Source organism: Capricornis sumatraensis, chromosome 15 (genome assembly GCF_032405125.1).
Source record: "Capricornis sumatraensis isolate serow.1 chromosome 15, serow.2, whole genome shotgun sequence".
Taxonomy (NCBI): domain Eukaryota; kingdom Metazoa; phylum Chordata; class Mammalia; order Artiodactyla; family Bovidae; genus Capricornis; species Capricornis sumatraensis.
Genome location: NC_091083.1, coordinates 57,318,832 through 57,337,780, shown reverse-complemented (window position 1 = coordinate 57,337,780; position 18,949 = coordinate 57,318,832). Strand labels below are relative to the sequence as shown.

The window sequence follows — 18,949 nt, the reverse complement described above, 5'->3', positions numbered from 1 at the left end:
GTGCAGCTCCAGGCGCTACAGTGTCCCACCCTGGGCAGCTGGCTTTCTAGGCCCCCTGGACAGAGGGCAGGTGTAAGCCCCCGATCCTAGCACATCACCTACTTCAGGAAGCTCCCGATCGTCTCTCCCACTTAGCACTTGGTAAAGGCCCAAGTGGAGCTTGCCCTGGGGGCAGAAAGCAGCTGGCCTGGGATGGCCTGTGGCTCCCCTGGGCACTAAAAGCAAGTAGCCCGGCCCTGCAGGGCCTAACATCCATCCATACAAACAGGCAGCCTGGAGTTCTGCTCAGGGGTCACAGAGGGCAGGACTGTCCACATCACTGCCCAGGGCAGTGAAGACCATGCAGGGCAGTGCAACGCGAGAAACAGTGTCTAATTTGGAGCTATGTGTACTGGGAGTCATGAAGCCACCCTGCTGCTCATAACTCCCCACCACGCTGGTGGCGGGGTGCCCTGAACCCTCCAGGTGGGGCCTCCCTGCCGAACCAGCCCTCTTCACAGCCATTTATTCTGGGGACTTTGTTGCAGAACCAATGTTGACTCTGCAGGAAGAAATCCGGGCCAATGCCTCCACCAGCGCCTGGCGTGGTCTTGACATCGGGGGAGCATGGGAATTAACACCAGCAATCTTACAAAGGCCTGTCTGCAGTCCCCACCCTCCGGGGCCTCAGAAGCATCAGCAATGTCCCAGGACCATGTTCTGTCCACAAACAGCATGACGGTGTAGCAGAAAAGAGGACACTCCCCCCCATCCTGTGTTGACATCTTAGGCCCGTGACCACCGGGGTGCCCCAGCCTAGGGAAGGGAGAAGTTAAAACAACGTGTGAAAGCTGTGGGGAGCTGCTGTCTGGTGACCGCTCCAGCTGAGAGTGTTAATTAGAGGGCAATGACTGGCTCTTCTCATGGGGTGGACTCCCTGGCGAATCCCCCCAGAGGAGGGTGGTGCCCCCCGGAGGGTGCCGTGGTCTCCCAGGGGCAGGGGCCCGGCAGGGGAGGCCCGGCAGGGAGGCCCCGGAGGGAGTCCCCTGCCCCCTGGCTGGGTTCCTTCATCCTCCACGGTGGCCATGGCTCATGCTGTCACAGAAGAGGGAGGTGTGGGGCAGAGAAGGGAGAGGGTCCTGAGGCTGGGTCACATGGCTCAGGAGGGCAGAGGGAGCCACCAGAGCCCCCACATTGCAGCTGGATGCCCACAGACACCAAGACCTCCCTGGCCCAGCCTAGGCCATCTTGGCATCTGGACAGCCTCCGGGGCAGCTGAGGAGGAGGAAAAGGGTAGGCGGGAACCTGCCTGGGCTCTGGGAATCCCCCTGAGGTGCTGCCCAGAGGTCAGAAGAGCAGAACCCCACCCAGGGTCAAATTCCCAGGACTGTCTGCAACTCCTGAACTCACTAATTCCTATGGACTGAAGCAGGAAGAGCCACAGCGAGTCAGACAGGCATCTGTGCATGGGTGGGTAAGTGTGTGTGCACATGGGTGTGTATGATTGTGCATACATGGGTGAGTGTGTGCACTCTGGTGTGTCTGGGTGAGAATGCATGTGACTCTGTGTGCAGGTGCTGTGTGTGTACCTGTGGGTGTGTATGCATGTGTATGTGCTGTATGTCTGCAGGCATGAGTGTGAGCACAGGCATGTGCGGAGCTGGGGGAGCCGCGTGATCAAGTAACTGAGATGCTTCTCTTGGGAAGCCCCTACCACACGTGCGGTGGGGCAGGGTGGGCCCACAGCCATGGGTCACCCAGAAAGTGCACTGACTTGCCTGGAATGCCAAGCACTCTCCTGCCATACCTCCTGAAGATGGGGGCCCTGGGGCAGCAGATGGACATAGAGGAACACATGTTGCTTAGGCCCCTGAGAAGGAGCCTCTACCCCATCATCTCCTAAAACTGCACCCCGAAACAGTCCCCCAAGAAAAGATGGGGGACAGGATTTCATGGAGGAGGCATCACACTCCTTGCTGAGCACAGCACGTGGATAGTCGGGCCTCAGCCCCTCCTGTTGCAACCTCAGAGGCCCTCCCAGCAGTGGCCCTGGCGCCAGCATCTGGCTTAGCAGCTCTGCAGACCAAGCTAGCCTCTCTGGTCACCAGGGACCCACAGCACAGGGCATGCATGTGATGGGACATGCACCTCTCTCCAGGGGCCAAAGGGCCCTCCTACCAGGCCAGGGGCCCAAGCAGGCCAAGGTCCAACGGGGGTGGGTCCCTGCGGCTGGCAACCTGAATTGAACCCTTCCAGAGCCAGACAGCAACAACTGGGGGCTGGAGTGGCTGTGGATGCACTTGGTCCAGGGGCCGGCCTGCTTGTGCCCTGTCGGGGCCCTCCAGCTGGGGCCTCTCTCTCCCAAGATGGGGGGCAAAGGGCAGCTCCGCCCTTACCCAGAGGAGCTGCCACTTGCCGGGGTCTCTTCACACAGTCAACACTAAAGAGGGGCTTTGCTCACCACTGAAGGTCTGAGGTGGAGAACATGAAGCGGGCACAGAGCAGATACGCTGGGTTGGGGTGGGGGGCCAACGAGGCACCCCCCCTGCCCCAGGCCACATGGAAGATCCCACAGCCAACCCTTCCTGGAGACTCGGGGGAGGCATCCTCATGCCTTGGCCCTGAACACAGACCACGGTTCTGACTCCGAGCTCGGGTCCTCCTGCACTGGGCCAGCAGACAGGTGCACATGGCTGGGACCTGGGGGTCCTGGTGTAGCGGGGTGGGGGGGGGGCACGCACAGAGGCTGCAGTAGACACTGCTCCCCAGGGATCTCAGAGGCCAGGACCCTAACAGCCAAGGGCATTCAACCCTCAGACACTGCTTTCAAAGTCCTTCCCGGAGAGCAAGCACAGTCTCTCACTGACCAGGATGGACGGAAACGTCCTGAGGAGACAGCTCAGGCTCTCCCTGGACCTGATATTTCAGGGGAAGTCACTACATGGTAGGCTTTGCAGACCCAGCCCTGGTGCACAGGAAGGTCACTGCCTCAGAGGGCACTAGGTGTCCAGGCTTGCTGTCCTGTCACTCCAAATGCCAGATGCCCCTGCACACTGACAACTGGGGGCCCAGGACGGGGTCCACTCGGCCTACCGGGGTTGGACTCCTGGCTCAAAGCGACTGCCCCTCAGGCTCAAAACGAGAAGGATGGGCACCACTGTTTCCCAGGGCCCAGGGAGGGAACAGGCATCACTGATCGCAAGACACCCAGAGGTCACAGTCAAGGGCTGGTCAGTGAGGAGAGTGGGGGTGATGGTCAGCCTAGGAGGGACAGGAGAGATCACCTACAAGGCAGCTCCTTCATCTCTGGACAGTGTGGGGCAGGACTCTACTGAAGGGTTTTCCCATTGGCTGAAGCATCGTCCAGCGGGGGTGCTGTTGGGGGGCTGATGGGGGACAGGTGAGGCAGGGTCCCTGGAGGACAGCGAGCAAATCGACTCACCACAACCGGCCCAGTCAGGATCCCAGAGCATGAGCCCAGCCAGGGGGCACCCTAGCCACTCAGCACTCCTCCCTGCAGGCAGGTCCATATCACAGCGCTGGCCACAGCGTGGTGACCAGCGTCCAGCCAGGGGAGAGGGGAGAGGACACAGGGGACACCCCCCAGCTTCCACGTCTGGAAGGGAGACCCCAAGGATCCCCTCCAGGAGCCTATGGAGCCGGCCCCTCCCCACAAGAATCAAGTTCAGGAGGTCTGAGGCCACTCTGTTCTGGAGGGGGTCCCAAGCCTTGCCCCCATGCCCCCTTCAGGCCAGGGTCCTGAACGTGGGGCTGGCTCCTGTCACAGGACGCTCAGAACCAGGGGAAGAAGGTGACACTGACCAGCAGCTGTGCGTGGTACCCAGGATGATGGGGCAGGACAGGAATGGGGGCAGAGACAAGCCACACGCCCTGGGCCTCAAACCTGCTGAGCCTCACAAGGCAGATCTGCCCCTCGCTGCCACCCTGCCCCCAACAAAGCCTGCACCTGGCCGCCAGGGGCCTATCCTCAGCCTTGACCCTGGCCTCTGTCATGCCCGGGCCAATGGTCTGCAGAGTCTGCCGAGTGGGCACGGCCAGCCGGGCTGCCCCTTGCTGGAAAAGAATTTCTGCCAACCTTCAGTGCAAGAGACTGAGGGCCACGCCTGCCCACCGCCCTGCACAGGCACCCCTACTGCCTTGCTCTAAGAAAAGGGCCCCAGAGCATCTGCCTCGAGACCAGGAGGCCAGGAGTCAGGGGGAGGCTAGCAGGTGGCCTCACTTCCGGGGCCCGGCCCAGCCCATATCACCAAAGGGGCCCTCGCCCGTGGCGGAGCGCGGTGGGGGCCCGCACGGGGTGCAGAGGTCCGAGTCCGTGTCCGACTCGCCCTCCGCGATGTAGGGCCTGACTTTGGCGCACGGAGCGACCGCCGCGTAGCAGCTGTTGAGGGCATCCAGGTTCTCCTTGGACTGGGAGATGCTGAAGCCACTGAAGGAGCGCTCCAGCTCCTCGTGGTCCACGGATGGAATGGAGATGGATGTGTCACTGTCCCTCAGTGCGCCCTCGTGGGGCCTGCAGGCCGGGGCATCCTCCGGCCTCAGGAACTCCGTGCTGGCCCGGTGGCCCCCACTGTAAGCGGACAGGGACCGCTCATGGGCGGGTGGCGGCGGGATGCGCACTAGCGAGCTGTGGTCCCCCACGGGTGAGGTGCCGTGGCCTGGGCGGGGGTGGCACTGCTGCTGCCACGAGGTGGAGGGTGGGCACTGGGTGGGGGGTGCAGGCGGGGGTGCCGCGAAGTTCTTCTGGCCCACGGAGCTGGTGGAGCGGACGAGCTTGATGATGCAGCCGCTCCGGCCACCGTGGTCCCGGCTGTCTTCGGGGCTGTGGTACGGTGGCGCCGGCTCCGGCTCCTTGGCCCCAAAGTAGGCCTCGGTTTCCGTCGGAGGGACACCCATGCGCTGCATGTAGATGTTCACCAGGAAATCCAGCTTCTTCTCCATGGACAGGACCTGTGGGAGGGGCTAGTGAGACATGCTGGATGGTTCCCATGCTGGGGAGGGGGTTGGGGGTGGGGAGGACGGTCCCTGGAAGTGGGAAGGGCTGGATGCTTCTCATGGCGGGGGTTGGGATGCTCCTTGGAGCTGGGGAGGGCAGCAATGCTCCCTGGACAGGTGGGGACCCTCGACACTCCCCAGAGGTGGGGGGACACAGGAGGTCACCTACAAAATTGCAGAGGCAATAGAAGGCAGGACACCCCCTCCCCCGACAGCTCAGCCTCTGACTGCCCCCATCAGGGTATGTGGCCTCAGGGCTTCAGAGCATGGACACTCTTGCTTCTTTGGGCCACTCTGTGGGTTCACCCATAAAGCAAACTCCAGAGGGAAGGAATCACCCGTTCCTCTCCTGGGCTCCCAGAAGCAGACCCTCAGCAAAGGGTCTTGTGTGTGGTTCCAGAGGACTTGCTCCCAAGAGAGTAGAGGAAAGTCAGACAAGGTCAGCCAAGTGGGGTGGAGAACGACCACGCAGGCCCTGCAGTAGCGCCCCCCAGGAGAGAAGTGAGCGAGCAAGCCAGTGCTTGGCCTGGGGTCTGTAGGCGCTGGCCAGCAGAAGGGAAGTGCCCCAGGCCTGGGAGTGCTCACGGGGTACCCAGGGTCCAGACACCAGAGCCCTCAGCTCCCAACAAAGCTGGCTCACCCTCCCGCAGCAGCTGCACTGACACCACGGACCCCCAGCCTCTCCCACCTGCTTCTCCACCTTCCCCAGCCTCCCCATCATGCTGGGGTCCTCGGGCAGCTCCGCCTCCGCCGGGCCCTTGCCTCGGTCTTTGTCCGCCATCGCTGGGCCACGCCCCACGATCTGGTCCACTCTGCCGGAAGAGACCCACCCCGGGCGTGAGGTCGGGTGAGAGTGCCGGGGCCCAAGGCGTCTCCTCCTGGGCCAGGCCGCAGCCCCCAGTTTTAGGCTCCGACTGAGCCAGAGCCGACTGAGGGCAGCGAGGAACCAGGACAGATAGACGCCTGGCGCCAGGTCCCTGTCCTGCTCTCTGCCACCCTCGGTGCCTGTCCCTTGACCGTCCCATCCCAGCGGGGCTGGCACATCAGCGAGGAGCAGAGAAGGAAGCCAGGGCCATGCACCCGCAGCTCCCCGCACCTTCCCCACCCCCACCGCCAACCCCACCCCCACCCCAGCTCTGCTCCTGGATAACGTACCACTGAGGCCCCGCCCACCCGGGGGTCTGGAGGGGGCGGAGCTAAAGGTGGGCCAAGGGAACCACAGAAGCGCGGACAGGGGGCAGGGGGCGTGAGGGCTACGCTCCATGCGCCAGACGCGGGAGGGGACACAGAAAAAAACACCGAAAACCGCCAACGCACAACCAGAAGGGACAGACAGAGCCACTGCCAACCAGAAGGGGTCCCTGTGCGCTCGTGCGTGTACACGTGTGTGCTTACTATGCATGCGTGTGCGTGCTTCCATGTATGTGCGCACACTTGTGTGAACGTGAGTGTGCCCTTATGTGCACACGAGTGGGGGATGCGCAACACAGCTGAGCTGGCCTCAAACAAGGGCAGCAGTCAGGAAAGCCAACAAGAGGGGAGGGAGGCCTCCTTCCTGGAGGGGCTTCTGCTTGACCACCGAGTGAGCAGGAACGGCCCCAGAGAAGCTCAGAAGGGGCCTTGAGAGGAGCAGCGTGGGTGCCTGAGTCGGAGGGGTGCAGCCACATGGACACTGGGCAAACACACTGGGGCCAGGGTGCGGCTGGCAGGACAGTGACCCGGGCACAGGCCACGCGAGCCTCATGGCCAAAGCCTCCTTCCAGGCTCCAGAGTGGGGAGGGCTGCCAGCCCCCCCAGAAGTGCCACTTGAAGCCACTGCCCCCTCCCCGGCTGCCTTCCTCATCCACAGCTGCCCTGATCGCCTGTCAGGACTCAGGGATCTGTCCTGTCTGTCGCAGGAAGCAGGAGGGGTCAGGCTTGCATCAGCCATGGGGCAGCCTCCTCATGCTCCAGTGGGCATCATGCTTGATCATGCGGGGGGAGGGGTTTGGGGGGATGAAGGGCCCTCAGACTCCAAGCAGACGCTGTGGGGACAGAGCGGGAAGAGGGCTGTCTGGTGTTCAAGTGTCCACACAGTCCAGGCACGGGCGCTCAGCGCCTTCACCCCTGCCACATGACGGGCTGTCCACCTGGCTGCTGCCCTGGGATCCTCAGCCCAGGGTCAGCCTGGGGGTGCTGCTGGTGAGTGCTCCTTGAGTCTGCACCACCCCCTCCCCTGGGCCTCAGGTGAGGAGCTGGGCTTAACCCCTCGTGCCCAGTCAGCCCTTTGGCCCCTTCTTTGTGGGAGTCTGCATGTCCTCTGGCTGCAGTGGTCCGGGAGGCCTGGGGGCTCCGAGGGCTGGCAGGGCCTTCTCAGCCCCTGTGCCCTGAAGCGATGCCGGAAGGGCAGGCTGCTGTCTCGGGGCACAGCTTCCTTGGGGCTGTCCTCCGTGTCCTCTTTGTGGGACACAGGAAGGACAGGGGATGCGACAAACACTGTCTGGGCTGCCCTGGGTCAGTCCTACTCCCCCGGAAACTCCTTTCTTATAGGAGAGCTGCCAGGCTGGGGTGCCGAGTACACTGACTCCCGGCCTCATGCAGAGAAACCCCAGCACACAGGAGTCAGACACCCAACTGGCCTTCAGGACACCCCTGGTCCTTTCTGCCAGCATGGCCAGGGTGCCTCTGCCCTCACCCCACAACCCTGCCCTGGGTGCTCTCTTAGACCTACTGGGGGAATCACAGCCGTCATTTCAACCGTCCAGGGGAACAGGAAGGCTCCGATGTCTGAATTCACCACCAGTGACCCTGCTCCTGCTGCCTAACACCTAACTGCCCTCATACCCCACTCCTCTTTGACCAGGACCACCTCCTGCAGGAACCCTGACTGCGGTGACAACTGGACACAAAGCCCAGGGTTCTGGGGACCCCCTGGGCGGCCCACTCAGGTTGGGGCCTTTCCTAGTCACTCTTCACCAGAGTCTAGAGGCCAGAGGACCTGCTTGGTCCATAAGCGGCACAGAGTGACCCACCGGCAGTGGTGCTAAGAGCCTGCATTGGTGCTCAGGCAGAGCTCCCGAAAGGCAGGCCCTCACGTCTGAACGCATCTGGTCCCTGGGGGGCTGCCGTCTACTTGTGCCCGGGGAGCACCCCCAAAGAAGTCACACAGGTGTCACACAGCCTCCCCAGGACCACGCCAAGAGGAGCAGCTCAAGGGCCCCCAACCCAGCCTCCCGGGGCCTCAGAGGACGTCACTTTGTCAAGGACAGAAACAGCCCTGCATCCTGTTGGGCAGAGAGGGTGCTGCCGTCATGTGGCTGGAGCAAAGGGGACTGGCATTCCACACAGACAGGCGGGGCGTGTCCTGACCTAGGTGAGTACTGGGGTGACTCTCTCGGAGGGGCCGTGGGTCCTTTGCTGGGGTACTTCTTGTGCCGGGGAGTTGAAGGGGGTGGGGGGCCCACAATCATATCTATCCTGGCGAGTAAACAAGAAAAGAGACACCGGGAAAATGCATCGTGAAGCAACATGTGGGGGGCAGCAGGAACTCGCAGAGAAAAGGAGCGACCTGCTGAAGGCCGCCCTGACCCTGGAGCACAAGGACTCTGAGCTCCAGGACCTTGGCACCGGGCAGGGCCACAAGCTCGTGGTGCCCCATCTGCCCGGGCCAATGTCCACATGCACAGGACACAAGGCAGCTGGCAGCAAAGTGCCAAGGGTCCCAGGAAGGACATGAAGGCCCTGCCAGTGAGCGACAGACATCCAGCTCCTGCGGAGTGGGTCTGTCTCATCTGTTTTCCAGACAGAAAGGGAGGGAGAGGAGACCATTTAGGACAGAAGAGCCTGGTGGACAAAAGCAGCTGCTGTGACGGATGGAGGTAGGCCACCCACTGGGACCCGGGCCGGCCTCTCACTCACACTTGTACACATGTGAACACACGTACACGCTCACACACTACGCATACCTGCATGTTTGCATGCACTGGCACATGTCCACACACCTGTGTACACATGCACTCTCACACATTATTTGCACGTGCACAACTGCATGGGCACACACGTTCATACAAACACACAGGTCTACTCAATGCTTGAGGAGGACACTGAGCAGCTGAACTCCTGGCCCAAGCCTGTGGACAGGAAGGGTCAACCCCTGGCCCCACCCTAAGAGAGAGCTGGAGACCTAGACGGACCCTTCCCCTGGAATCTCAAGCAGAACCGGGCAGACACCACCTGCTGTGGGGCCAGAGGCTGGACTGACCCCTAGTGCTGCCGTGACCATCCAGACCCCTCCACGGCCAGGGCCTGGGCTTCAGGCCAGAGAACTGGCAGCAGCTTCAGGGAAGGGGCCTGGCCAGCAGAGAGTGAGGCCCACGCCAGGACAGACCCATGACAGCCGTGGCATCACAGGCACCACAGACACGTGTGCTCGTTTGTGTGGACAGTGCGTGCTTCTCAGCACACGTGTACTCAGTGTGCATGTGTGTGTGCTGGCCTATGGGACATGTTTGTAGACATGAGGCTTAGGAAACAGTTATTTGTATATACATGTGCCAACACGCATGTGCATGTGGGAGCAGACATAGTTCTGTGTGCGTGTGTGTCCTGGGTCCTCACTGTGTCTGTGTACATGTGTGTATGACTGACTCCTGGAGTGAACAAGCCAGAGATGGCAGTGTCCGCGTGCGCCCTGCCCCAGCCACACCAGGCACCTGTCCAGCCCCATCGCCTACTCTGGCCATGGGAATCCCTCTGCATGGGGGGAGGGAGAATCTGCCCTCCCATTCTGGAAGAAAAGGTGCCACATGGCCTAACTGCTGCCCAACAGGCCCACAGAAACCTGCCCCTTCACCTCGCAACAGAACTACTCTCCCCAGCTCACGTGGGTACACATACATGCAAGGACACACAACACACACAGATACATGCGTACACCCACACACTTCTGCAAAACATGTGTTGCACTCGTGTGCACACATGCACACACATGCACTTTACACACACGTGTGCACATGTGCCCACGGTCCGCACACACGTGAGTACACGTGTGCATTCACAGACGTGCATGTGCACACATACACACATACACGTTTGCCCATCATGGCAAGGGCAGAGAGAAGAGAGAGACAACAGAAAGATTCAAAACAGACCACACAAGGACACAGCAGAAAGCCCACGTGGGGCCGGCGTGGGGCCGGAGAGGAAGGGCCCAGACGTGGCAGCAAGCAGGGCCAGCCACTGTGTCTGCAGCCGCATCCACCGCCACACCTCTGCCGGGAACGGGCAGCCCGCACTGCACCGGTCCCCGAACAGCACCCGGGTTTGGCCCAGAGGACCCGGCTCCGCAACCCAGGGCGGGGTGGGCCCTCTTGCCTGGACTGCAGGTTTTTGATGCGGGACAGCATGTCTAGGTGGCCGGCTGAGTACTGCTCAATCACATCCATCACGTCGTAGGGCCGCAGGCTCTCCTTGAACTTCCGCTTGGACACCAGGAACCGCATGACACTGGGGGAGTCAGACGAGGGGCTGTGAGCCCTGGGCAGAGAAGGGCCCACCGAAGGCAGCCCTCCAACAACCACCTAGCTATGGCCCTCCCAGTATCTCTAGCCCTATTATCTGGGACACCCACCGCCCGTACTCCCTCCACCTTTGGGCCTAGCTGTGCCAAGGACCCTGTCCACTCAGGAACCCCCGTGCAGCACAGCTCCTGCTGTCCACGGCACCTGGCACGCGGGCACAGGCGATGGCCATGACAGCAGGTGCCTTGTGAGCTGCAGGGCCCGGGCTGAAGGGGTGTCAGCCGCGAGGCATCCCCCTGGAGCTGTGTCTTCAAACCCGCTCCCCAGGCCCCGCGTGCACAGATGGCTCTGTGAGAGGCAGCCAGGTCCTCACCACACGGCCCGGATGCTGACTTTGAGGCCTGGGGTCAGATCCTCTGTCACGAACTCGCAGTTGCAGCTCTTATTATCGTCCACGATGTCCTCCCCTGGGAGACTTGCTTCTGGGTGGAAGGACATAGCCCGTGAGGGGCCGGGCAGCCCCCGGCGCTGTGGGGCCTGGTGCTCTGGCCCTGCAGCGCTCCAGCCCCCACTCCCGCCTTCTCAGCCTGCTTCCCTCCACTGTGCTCCTCGGGGAGCGGCCACCATGAGAGGGCATCACTGTACATGGACAGATGGGCAAAATGTGGTATGCCCACACACGGGACCCGGGGAATGTCTGCCCTAAGAGCAGGGCTGCGCCGTCACCAGTGCCATGGGTGAGCATGGAGCTCGTGGTGCAGGACAAGCCCATGCAGCCCCACCTCCCGGAGCTCCAGGACAGCAGGCCTGCACCCCCAGGGCTGCCCAACCCACCTTCCGAGTTCTGCCGCGAAGCAGCACCCCTGGCCCGGAATGCCTGCCGGGCGCGGCCACGTTCCCCGAAGCTCCAGCTCTTGGGCACCTTGCTTGGACTGTCCTCCAGGCTCTGGTCGGCGCTGGGTGACCGGCGGACGGTCTGGGCCTGAGGGGACCCCTTGCCCTTGGCAGCCACGCCGCGGGGGCTGGAGAAGACACGGTCTTTCAAACTGACCTTCTGACTGCTCCCGCGAGAACCGACAGACGGACAGACACACAGAAAGACAGCAAGAGAGGTCACCCTGCAAAGAACACTCCAGCCCACTGGCTGCTGGCGGGTGGACGGGGCGCTGAGGCCATGGGGATGGGGAAGGAAGGTCGCCCGGGTGAGTGGAGATGGGTCAGCCCTACCACAGACTCCCAGGGCCCACTGGGTGCTCAGCCTGGCCGGGGGCCGGTCAGTGGACTCTGAAATCACTTTCAATTGCCACCCAAAGGTGCCTGAACTCTTGCCACACTGTCCGGCCAGGCCTCCTTCTCCAAATGTCCTGGGCACCTCCTGAGGGTGCCCAGCCACTTCAGTGATTACCACACCTGCCCCTCCACCCTTGTAACTGCCCCAGGTCAGAAGGGTGAGGTCTGCAGCTGACCCCTGGGCCCCTCTGCCCAACCCTGGGGAGCTGCCTGGAGGAAGAGTTGCAGGGGAGGGGGAGGGGAAGCAGCACAGAGGGCAAGGGTCTGCCCACCCCTTCTACCCAGGGTGTTACAGGTTCCCCCAAACAAGACCCATCCAGGAATAGAACATTCACGCTCTGGAGAACACTTGGGGTGCCAGCCGAGCCCTGGCCAGAGGCCGCAGGGAGGGGGCAACCATGGCCATCCAGCCACAGCCCCATAAAGGGCTCCCTTCCCTCATCTCTTGGTAACCAGGGAGATGGATCTGACACCCCGAGCTTGTCGGTTCTAACATCTTCCAGGCCTCATGCAGGAAACAGAAGCATGGTAGTCACAGGTCGTGGTAGTCACAGGTCAGGCCCAGGGCCAGGCGGCCACTCACTTCCTCCCACAGACCACCATCTGCCTGGAGGAGAGCGAAGTCCCTGTGAACTGTGAACCCATTCATGCCACCACACTGAGGGGCCACCGGACCTCCTGGAGTGGCCTCTGCACTGCCCTGGGGCCCGGGGCCTGGGGCCAGCCCACAAAGGCACCTGGCAGGGCCTCTGCTGCCCCTGGGAAGCAACCACCACAGCTGATCCCTCAGACAGTGCCAGCCCCATCACAGATGCCCCGGGTCAGCCACCTCCCCTGACCTAAGGGGGACCCACAGCTGACACAGTGTCAGACGGCGCAGAGATGATAGGCCATGGACAAAAGACGGCCCATGGCCTGGTCCACCCAGCCCAGACACTGCAGTCCAAGCTGGTGCCCCCACCTTGCCCCCAGCCAGCTGAGACCCTCTGTGCTAGTTCTCAGGCCTGAGGCATGGAGCCCACCCGGAGGGGAGGTTCCCCCAGAGACTCTCAGTGCCCAGGGTCCCCTTGAGCACAGGAGCCAGGGCATTTGCTTGCTCAGGACACTAGCCCCAAACTTGTAACTGCTGTGCCTGGCACGAGGCCAAGACAGGGGTGGGGGGCCGAGGGACCCCCGGAGCCAGGGCATGGGAGCCATTGTGCAGATAACCCTCGTCATTCCCAAAGGAGACCACCAGCTGGTCCAGGAGAACCGAGAAGCAAGGGCCCCACCAAGCCCTTGATGGGGACCCCCAGCTGGACTTGCTGTCCTGTACATACCAGGGGTCCCTGGAACTTGGCCCCACGCAGCTGCCTGTGAGGACAAAGCCACAGGAAGGAGCCTTCCCTGGCCTCGCCCTGGCCCCGCCATCCCGTCCCTGACTCTCAGACTGCTCAGACCGGGGAGAAGCCTCCTGCTGGGGGACCATGGGTGGTGGTCTGGACTTTCTCAGTTATCACAACTCAGAGTCACAGGCACGCAGCCCCCCCTGCATGCGCAGCCCCCCCAACCACCCTGATCCTACGTCAACTCCAGGTGCTCGAGTGCCAACAGTCCTGCAGGAGTCAAGAGAGGCTCTCCCTCACTTCACAAGCCAAGGATGGAAGTAAACGCAGGGTGGGGCTCTGGCCGCCTGCCCCCAAGGAAGGGGCGGGAGGCTAGCCCACCCTCCGAGTGAAGGGCATTTACATGGGGCCAGACAGCAAGCTCAGGAAGGTCTGGGGGAGAAAGCAAGGCCCAGCCTCTCCTCTCCTGCCTGCCACCACCCCCATCCCCCATCCAAGGCAAAATCCCCAAAAAGAGAAGCCAGCCATCAACAAGGATAAGCGAGGGGGTGCCCTGGCTGAGCGCCGCTATACCCTAGTCTGCACGGCCAAGGCCCAGCTTGGAGGGGGAGAGCCAGCATCCACCAAGAGAACCATCTGGCCCACGGCTGGACCTTGGATGCCCAGGGAAGGTGAGGAAGATGAGGGGAGAGTTGTGAAACACACATAGCGGGGCCGAACATGGCCTGGGCCCCTGACCGGCCGTGGGCACCTCTGGCCCTTCCGGTTCCCAGGCAGCCTGACCACAGCCCCCAACCTGACAGGCCAACCTGTGGCCAGAAGCCCCCTGGACACAAGCTCTGGGCAAGCAGGACAGCTTCTACTGGGACCCCAAATCTCCCCTTGAAGGGCTGCAAGAGCCCCCCACCCCCGCAGGCCTTCTTCAGAACACACAGGCAGCACGGCAGGGGCAGGGGGGTCTACCCTCCGAGCCCCTCTCTGGGGGAGCAGGATTCGGAGCATGCACGGATGCAGGTGTGCAGGCATGCCGCCCTGGAACCCCGACCTGCTGCCCAGCCCCTCCCCACGCCCACCGCTCAACATCCCTGCTTCTGGGGCCAGCTCGGACCACATGCACACGATGACTGGTGAGTGCAGCTGCCAGCACCTGCGGGCCGCACGGGGCAGGGCGGGGCGGGCAGCAGTGGGCCCAGAGCAAGCAGGAGGACAGACACTTCCACATCCCCGAGAGCAGACAGGGCACAGAGAGAGGAAACGTGCCGGCAGTCAGGGAGCCCACTGGGCAAAGGTCGGCCCTTCCACCGTCCCGTTTCCAGTCTGCCCTAAACCAGGCCTGTACGTGGGAGGAGGGAGCCGCGGACCTCGGGCTTTCCGGTGCATCTGGTGTGCCAGGACCACAGGGAGCCCGGCACACACAGGACAGAGCCGCCTCCCGCGGGCGGGCAGCGGGTGGAGGGCAGTGCCCTCCCTTGCGTAGTAGAGGTGCTAGATGGCCCAGCCATGGGGAAGTCTCGCAGGAGAGCAATCAGACCCTGGAAGGCGCGCTTTGCGGGATCAGACCCCCTGGCCGGCCCCTCTCCTGCTTGGAGCACAGCATCGTTGGGGCATCGTTTGGCTTGGGGGGAAGGAAGGGCGTTAGCACAGTGCCCCTGTAGCCCAGGAGGGCGCCTGGGGTCAGAGGCGGGCAGGGGCTCCACGAAGGGCTGGGAGGTGAGCTGCCAATCAGAATCGGGGCCTAGGGGGCCGGACGGGCGCCAGCCTTTCCCTGGCGCATCTAGAACCTCTAATAAGCAGTGTTTGGAGCGGAAGGGGACAAGAGCCGTGCAGCAATGGTCGTCCGAGCGGCGTGTCCGCGGTACCTAGCGTGTCCTGGGCAGCATCCACACAGGGACTCTGCGCACCGTCTGCCTTTACTGGAAATGAGGAGAGGACAGTTAGTCCTGCGGGCGCTGGCGACCGGAGGGACCCCGGCCGGGGGCGTGGGCGTGGGGTGCGCCCGCCACAGATTTCGCATGGGAGAAAGAAGTGCGAGTGCGGAGGTCGCGCACAAAGTCCTCCATCAGCCTGGAAAAGAAAATAGTCCCTATTTTTGGAGAGAAAAAAAAATCTTTTTTTTTCTCTCCAAAAATACCTTTTCCTTCCAGCATCTATTTGGGGCCATCTCTTTCAAAAGATGTATTATTTTTTGCTATATTCATGCCAACAAAAAAATAATACATGGGCTAAGGCTTTGCTGGTTCTACAGGGACAGGATTTCAGAAAGCTCACGTTTTCAGAGGAAAAACGTGCGAGTTTGGCTTCACAAACCAACCCAGACAGCGGCCTGATCAGAAGTGGCCCCCGTTTACCCAGAATGCAGTGGCCACCTCTACCCAGAGGGGAGCCAAGGAGGAGGAGGCTTGGGGCCCCTGCACATGAAAGGGCCGGCCAAGGCCAGACCCTGGGTGAAGGCTATCCTGACCTGCGGCTAGCTGGTCAGGAAAGGCTGCCGGTGGTCAGCCTGCCCAAGACCCTCCGCAAAGGCCAGAGCAGCTGTGCATAAGAACCTGCACGTGTGTTAGTTGATCAGTCATGTCCAACTCCCTGTGACCCCATGGACCATAGCCTGCCAGACTTCTCCGTCCATAGGATTCTCCAGGCAAAAATACTGGAGTGAATAGCCATTCCCTTCTCCAGGGGATGTTCCCGACCTAGAGATCGAACCCAGGTCTCCTGCTCTGCAGACAGATTCTTTACTGTCTGAGCCACAAAGCTTTTAAGCAGAAATGAAAAGAACCAGCAAGAACATCAAGAAACCCTTCACTTCCCTGGGGTCTTGCTCTCTGCCTCCACCTTCAAAGTTGTTGCTTCTGAGACAGCGGTTCTCAAACTGCTGAGCCTGGAAACCCAGACACAGCCAACAGTGTTGACTCACAGTCACTTAAACACCGGTGGCACCTGCCACTGCCCCAGCAAGGATCTCCCCACATTAACACCAGCAAGCCAGGGTCAAGGCTCCTCAAAGAGCTCTCCCTCGGCTTCACCGGCCTCGCCCTCCGTGGAGGACCCTGCAAGCATGTGCACTTCCCTGGTGGGAGCTTCCCCAGTTACTTCAGGTTGTAGGAAAAAACTAACTAGAGGGCCACCCGGGGCAGAGGGGCACATCTTCCCAGGGTTCAGACCACCCCCACCCTGGCCCAGCAGCTCACAGAACTCAAATTTAGGGCAAACGTGCTCTCCGCAAGCACACCCCTGAGGCAGCCACAGTTCCACCAGGGCCTGCCAGACAGATGAAGACCCTAAAGACTGGGACCTACATGGCCAGCTCCTTGCAGGGGTCCCCAGGCCTGCACACAGAGCCCTGCCTTGCCCTGCCCGGGGGCTCCTCCCCCAGGAAAGAGCATGAGGTAGGATGGGATGTCTGCCCCCAGCTCTTTTGAAGGACCTCAGCCTTGAACAGATGAGCAGCCCCGCATTGCCCACCCACCATTTCCTACGTGACACCTCAAGCCTGGCTTCCACACACAGGAGCTTGGGGAGCAGCTCTCCAACTGCAGGGATTTCTTTAGTTTTAATGAAAATTTAAACAGCCTCACGTGGCCAGAGGCTCCTGCATGAAACCAGGAAGTCTGAGGGCAGGACAAGAGCAGGGGGAGGGGGACTGGTGGTGGCCCAGCCATCCCCCTGAACACTGCTTCTCTGCTTGGGGTGGGCAGTGAGGAGTCCCGACTCCAGCCCATCGCCTCTGGGCTCTAGGCTGGCCCTGGGGTTTCCTGCCCACATTCAGCCCGGGGGGGCCTGGGCTCAAGAGGGTGGAAGAGGTGCCCACAAACAGTCACCAACACCAGACTGGACAGACACGCACCCAAACACTGCACATGGCCCCCCACGATGAAGAGGGGGCCACACGGACGGGAGCAAAGCAGCTGGGGCGCAGGGGTTTCCCCAGGCACAGGAGTAGGCAGTCAGAAATGGGGTGGATCAAAGGGCAAGTCAGAGCCACACCCGGAGCAGCACAGCCCGAGACCCCCGCCTGCCCCCTCCCCTGCCCCCGCCAGCCCCACACCTTGGTCTAACGCCCACACAGCCACAGGGCATGTCCCCACCATGAGCCAGGACCAAGGGGTCTCCTGGCAGTGGAGGGCCCCAGCACCCACCCCGTCCACCTGCTTAGGGTCCCCTCGCCGGGCAGCCCAGGAACAGCCCACCCACAGGTGTCCAGGGCGGGACCCTTTCCTACAGACCTACTGTGCACCGGGTGCTGCACAGGGGCTCCTGGCTGCTCCAGTCGGGGCACAGAAATGCCCTGGCTGAAAGGTATGCACCCAGGATAGGCCGGCCCTCTGTCCCAGGGCCTCAGCCTCGGGCCCCCAAGGGAAGCCGCTGGTCACAGGCAGGGACACACGGACACACGGGGAGGGAGGGAGGAGCAAAAAGCGGGTTCGAGGAGGGGAGCCACAGAACGTGCCGGAGAGCCGGGGGGCTCCCGTGAATCCTCACCTGGAGTCCTGCTTTCAGGGTCAGCCACCTCATCCCCAAAGACAGAGCGGACGTGAAAGGGGCCCGAGAAGGGCAGTGACATGATTAAAGGCACTTGGGGGGGGCAGGCAAGATTTTCCAGATTAGGGGAGGGGAGGGCAAGAGAGGAGAGAGAGAGAGAGAGAGGCTGAGACGAAAGTTGTCTGGAGGGGAGAGGCACGCAGGCGGCGAGCACAGGGAGCTGCAACAGGCCAGAGGGGCCACGCCGAGGGCCAGAGAGCGCCCACTGGGCAGAGCTGAGGGCAGCCGCGCCCACCTCCTGGGCCTCAGGGTCCTGGGGGCTCACAGGAGGGGCTGATGGCAGCACCAATGGGAACCAATGAAGTGGAGCAGTCTCGGGGCTCCCCAGACACCAGGCTTGCTGCTCCCCCTCCCTGCCCACCTGACCACAGCCCCGTGCCAGGCCCCTTGGTTTGTGCCCATGAGAACAGAGGTCACTGCCCAGGATAAAGCCACTCTGGTCTGGGATCTAAAGGGTCCTCTCTGCTGTTCTTTGGGCTGGTTGGAGGCAAAGCGCTGCTGATGTTTCCAGGTCAGCTCCAGTGGCCAACCCGCTTCGGGGACTCAGGGATGGGGTACATGTCCTCCTCTGATGGATGCTGAAGGAGGGCTCAGCCCAGTGCCTTCCCAGCTGAGCAGCCTTCAGTCCAGGAGGGCATGAACAAGCAGGCAACATCTTTGGCCCATGGCCTGGGGGACGGGACTCCCCGTGCAGCTGTGGACAGGGCACCAGGGAACCCCTGAGCTCAGAGATACACAGCAGTACATGAGCAGGTTGGAGGTCACCAGACTCGAAAGCAGTGAATTGATCTGGCTTTCTTTTCAAAACTAGGAAAACAGCAGGGTGCTATCACCCTAACTCCAGCAGAGATCACCCCCAGGAGTCCTCATTTGGGGTTCCAGTCTCAAATTCACCTGAACCAAACAGAACTGCAGGGGCCTAGACAGACACGGGTAGTGGGGTACGGGTGCCCACCAAGGGGGTGTGAGGCGGGGCAGGAGACCCTGCCCCAAAGGAACCCTCTCCCACTCCTCCATCCTCCAGAAACCTCCACAAACCAAGACCTGCCAGGGTGGTGTGAGGACCTCCCCTCAGAACAGTGCCCCCCGCACTGCCTGACCCTGACCCGCAGTGTTTGGGGCACCCCATGGTAGTGTCCGCCTGGGCCACCCTTGACTCAGAGCAGCCCAGACCCTGTGCCTGGAGCCAGTGGGACCGCTCCCCTGGAAGCCCCCCACCTCCCGCCCAAGGGGCTGCAATCACAAGCAGGCAGACAGGAGCTGTCCCTGAGCTCGGGGGCCTGGAAGGAGGCACAGACCCAGGTA

At 62.2% G+C, this 18,949-nt stretch overlaps 1 protein-coding gene across 5 annotated transcripts in view; it reads right to left on the bottom strand.

Moving 5' to 3' along the window:
• Nucleotides 1-4,215: 4,215 nt before the first annotated feature.
• Nucleotides 4,216-18,949, bottom strand: part of KCNQ2 (potassium voltage-gated channel subfamily Q member 2) — a 42,961-nt gene continuing 28,227 nt past the window's right edge. For 2 of the 5 annotated variants that reach the window (XM_068987033.1, XM_068987034.1), the window contains 5 exons: nucleotides 11,325-11,548; nucleotides 10,864-10,972; nucleotides 10,345-10,476; nucleotides 5,681-5,804; nucleotides 4,216-4,947 (listed from right to left, as the gene is read on the bottom strand). In XM_068987033.1, the coding sequence (XP_068843134.1) occupies nucleotides 4,216-4,947; nucleotides 5,681-5,804; nucleotides 10,345-10,476; nucleotides 10,864-10,972; nucleotides 11,325-11,548 (1,321 nt within the window). Of the gene's footprint in view, nucleotides 4,948-5,680; nucleotides 5,805-8,340; nucleotides 8,449-10,344; nucleotides 10,477-10,863; nucleotides 10,973-11,324; nucleotides 11,549-14,964; nucleotides 15,019-18,949 lie in introns of all 5 variants that reach the window. The other 3 variants (XM_068987032.1, XM_068987031.1, XM_068987035.1) reach the window with 3 other exon arrangements.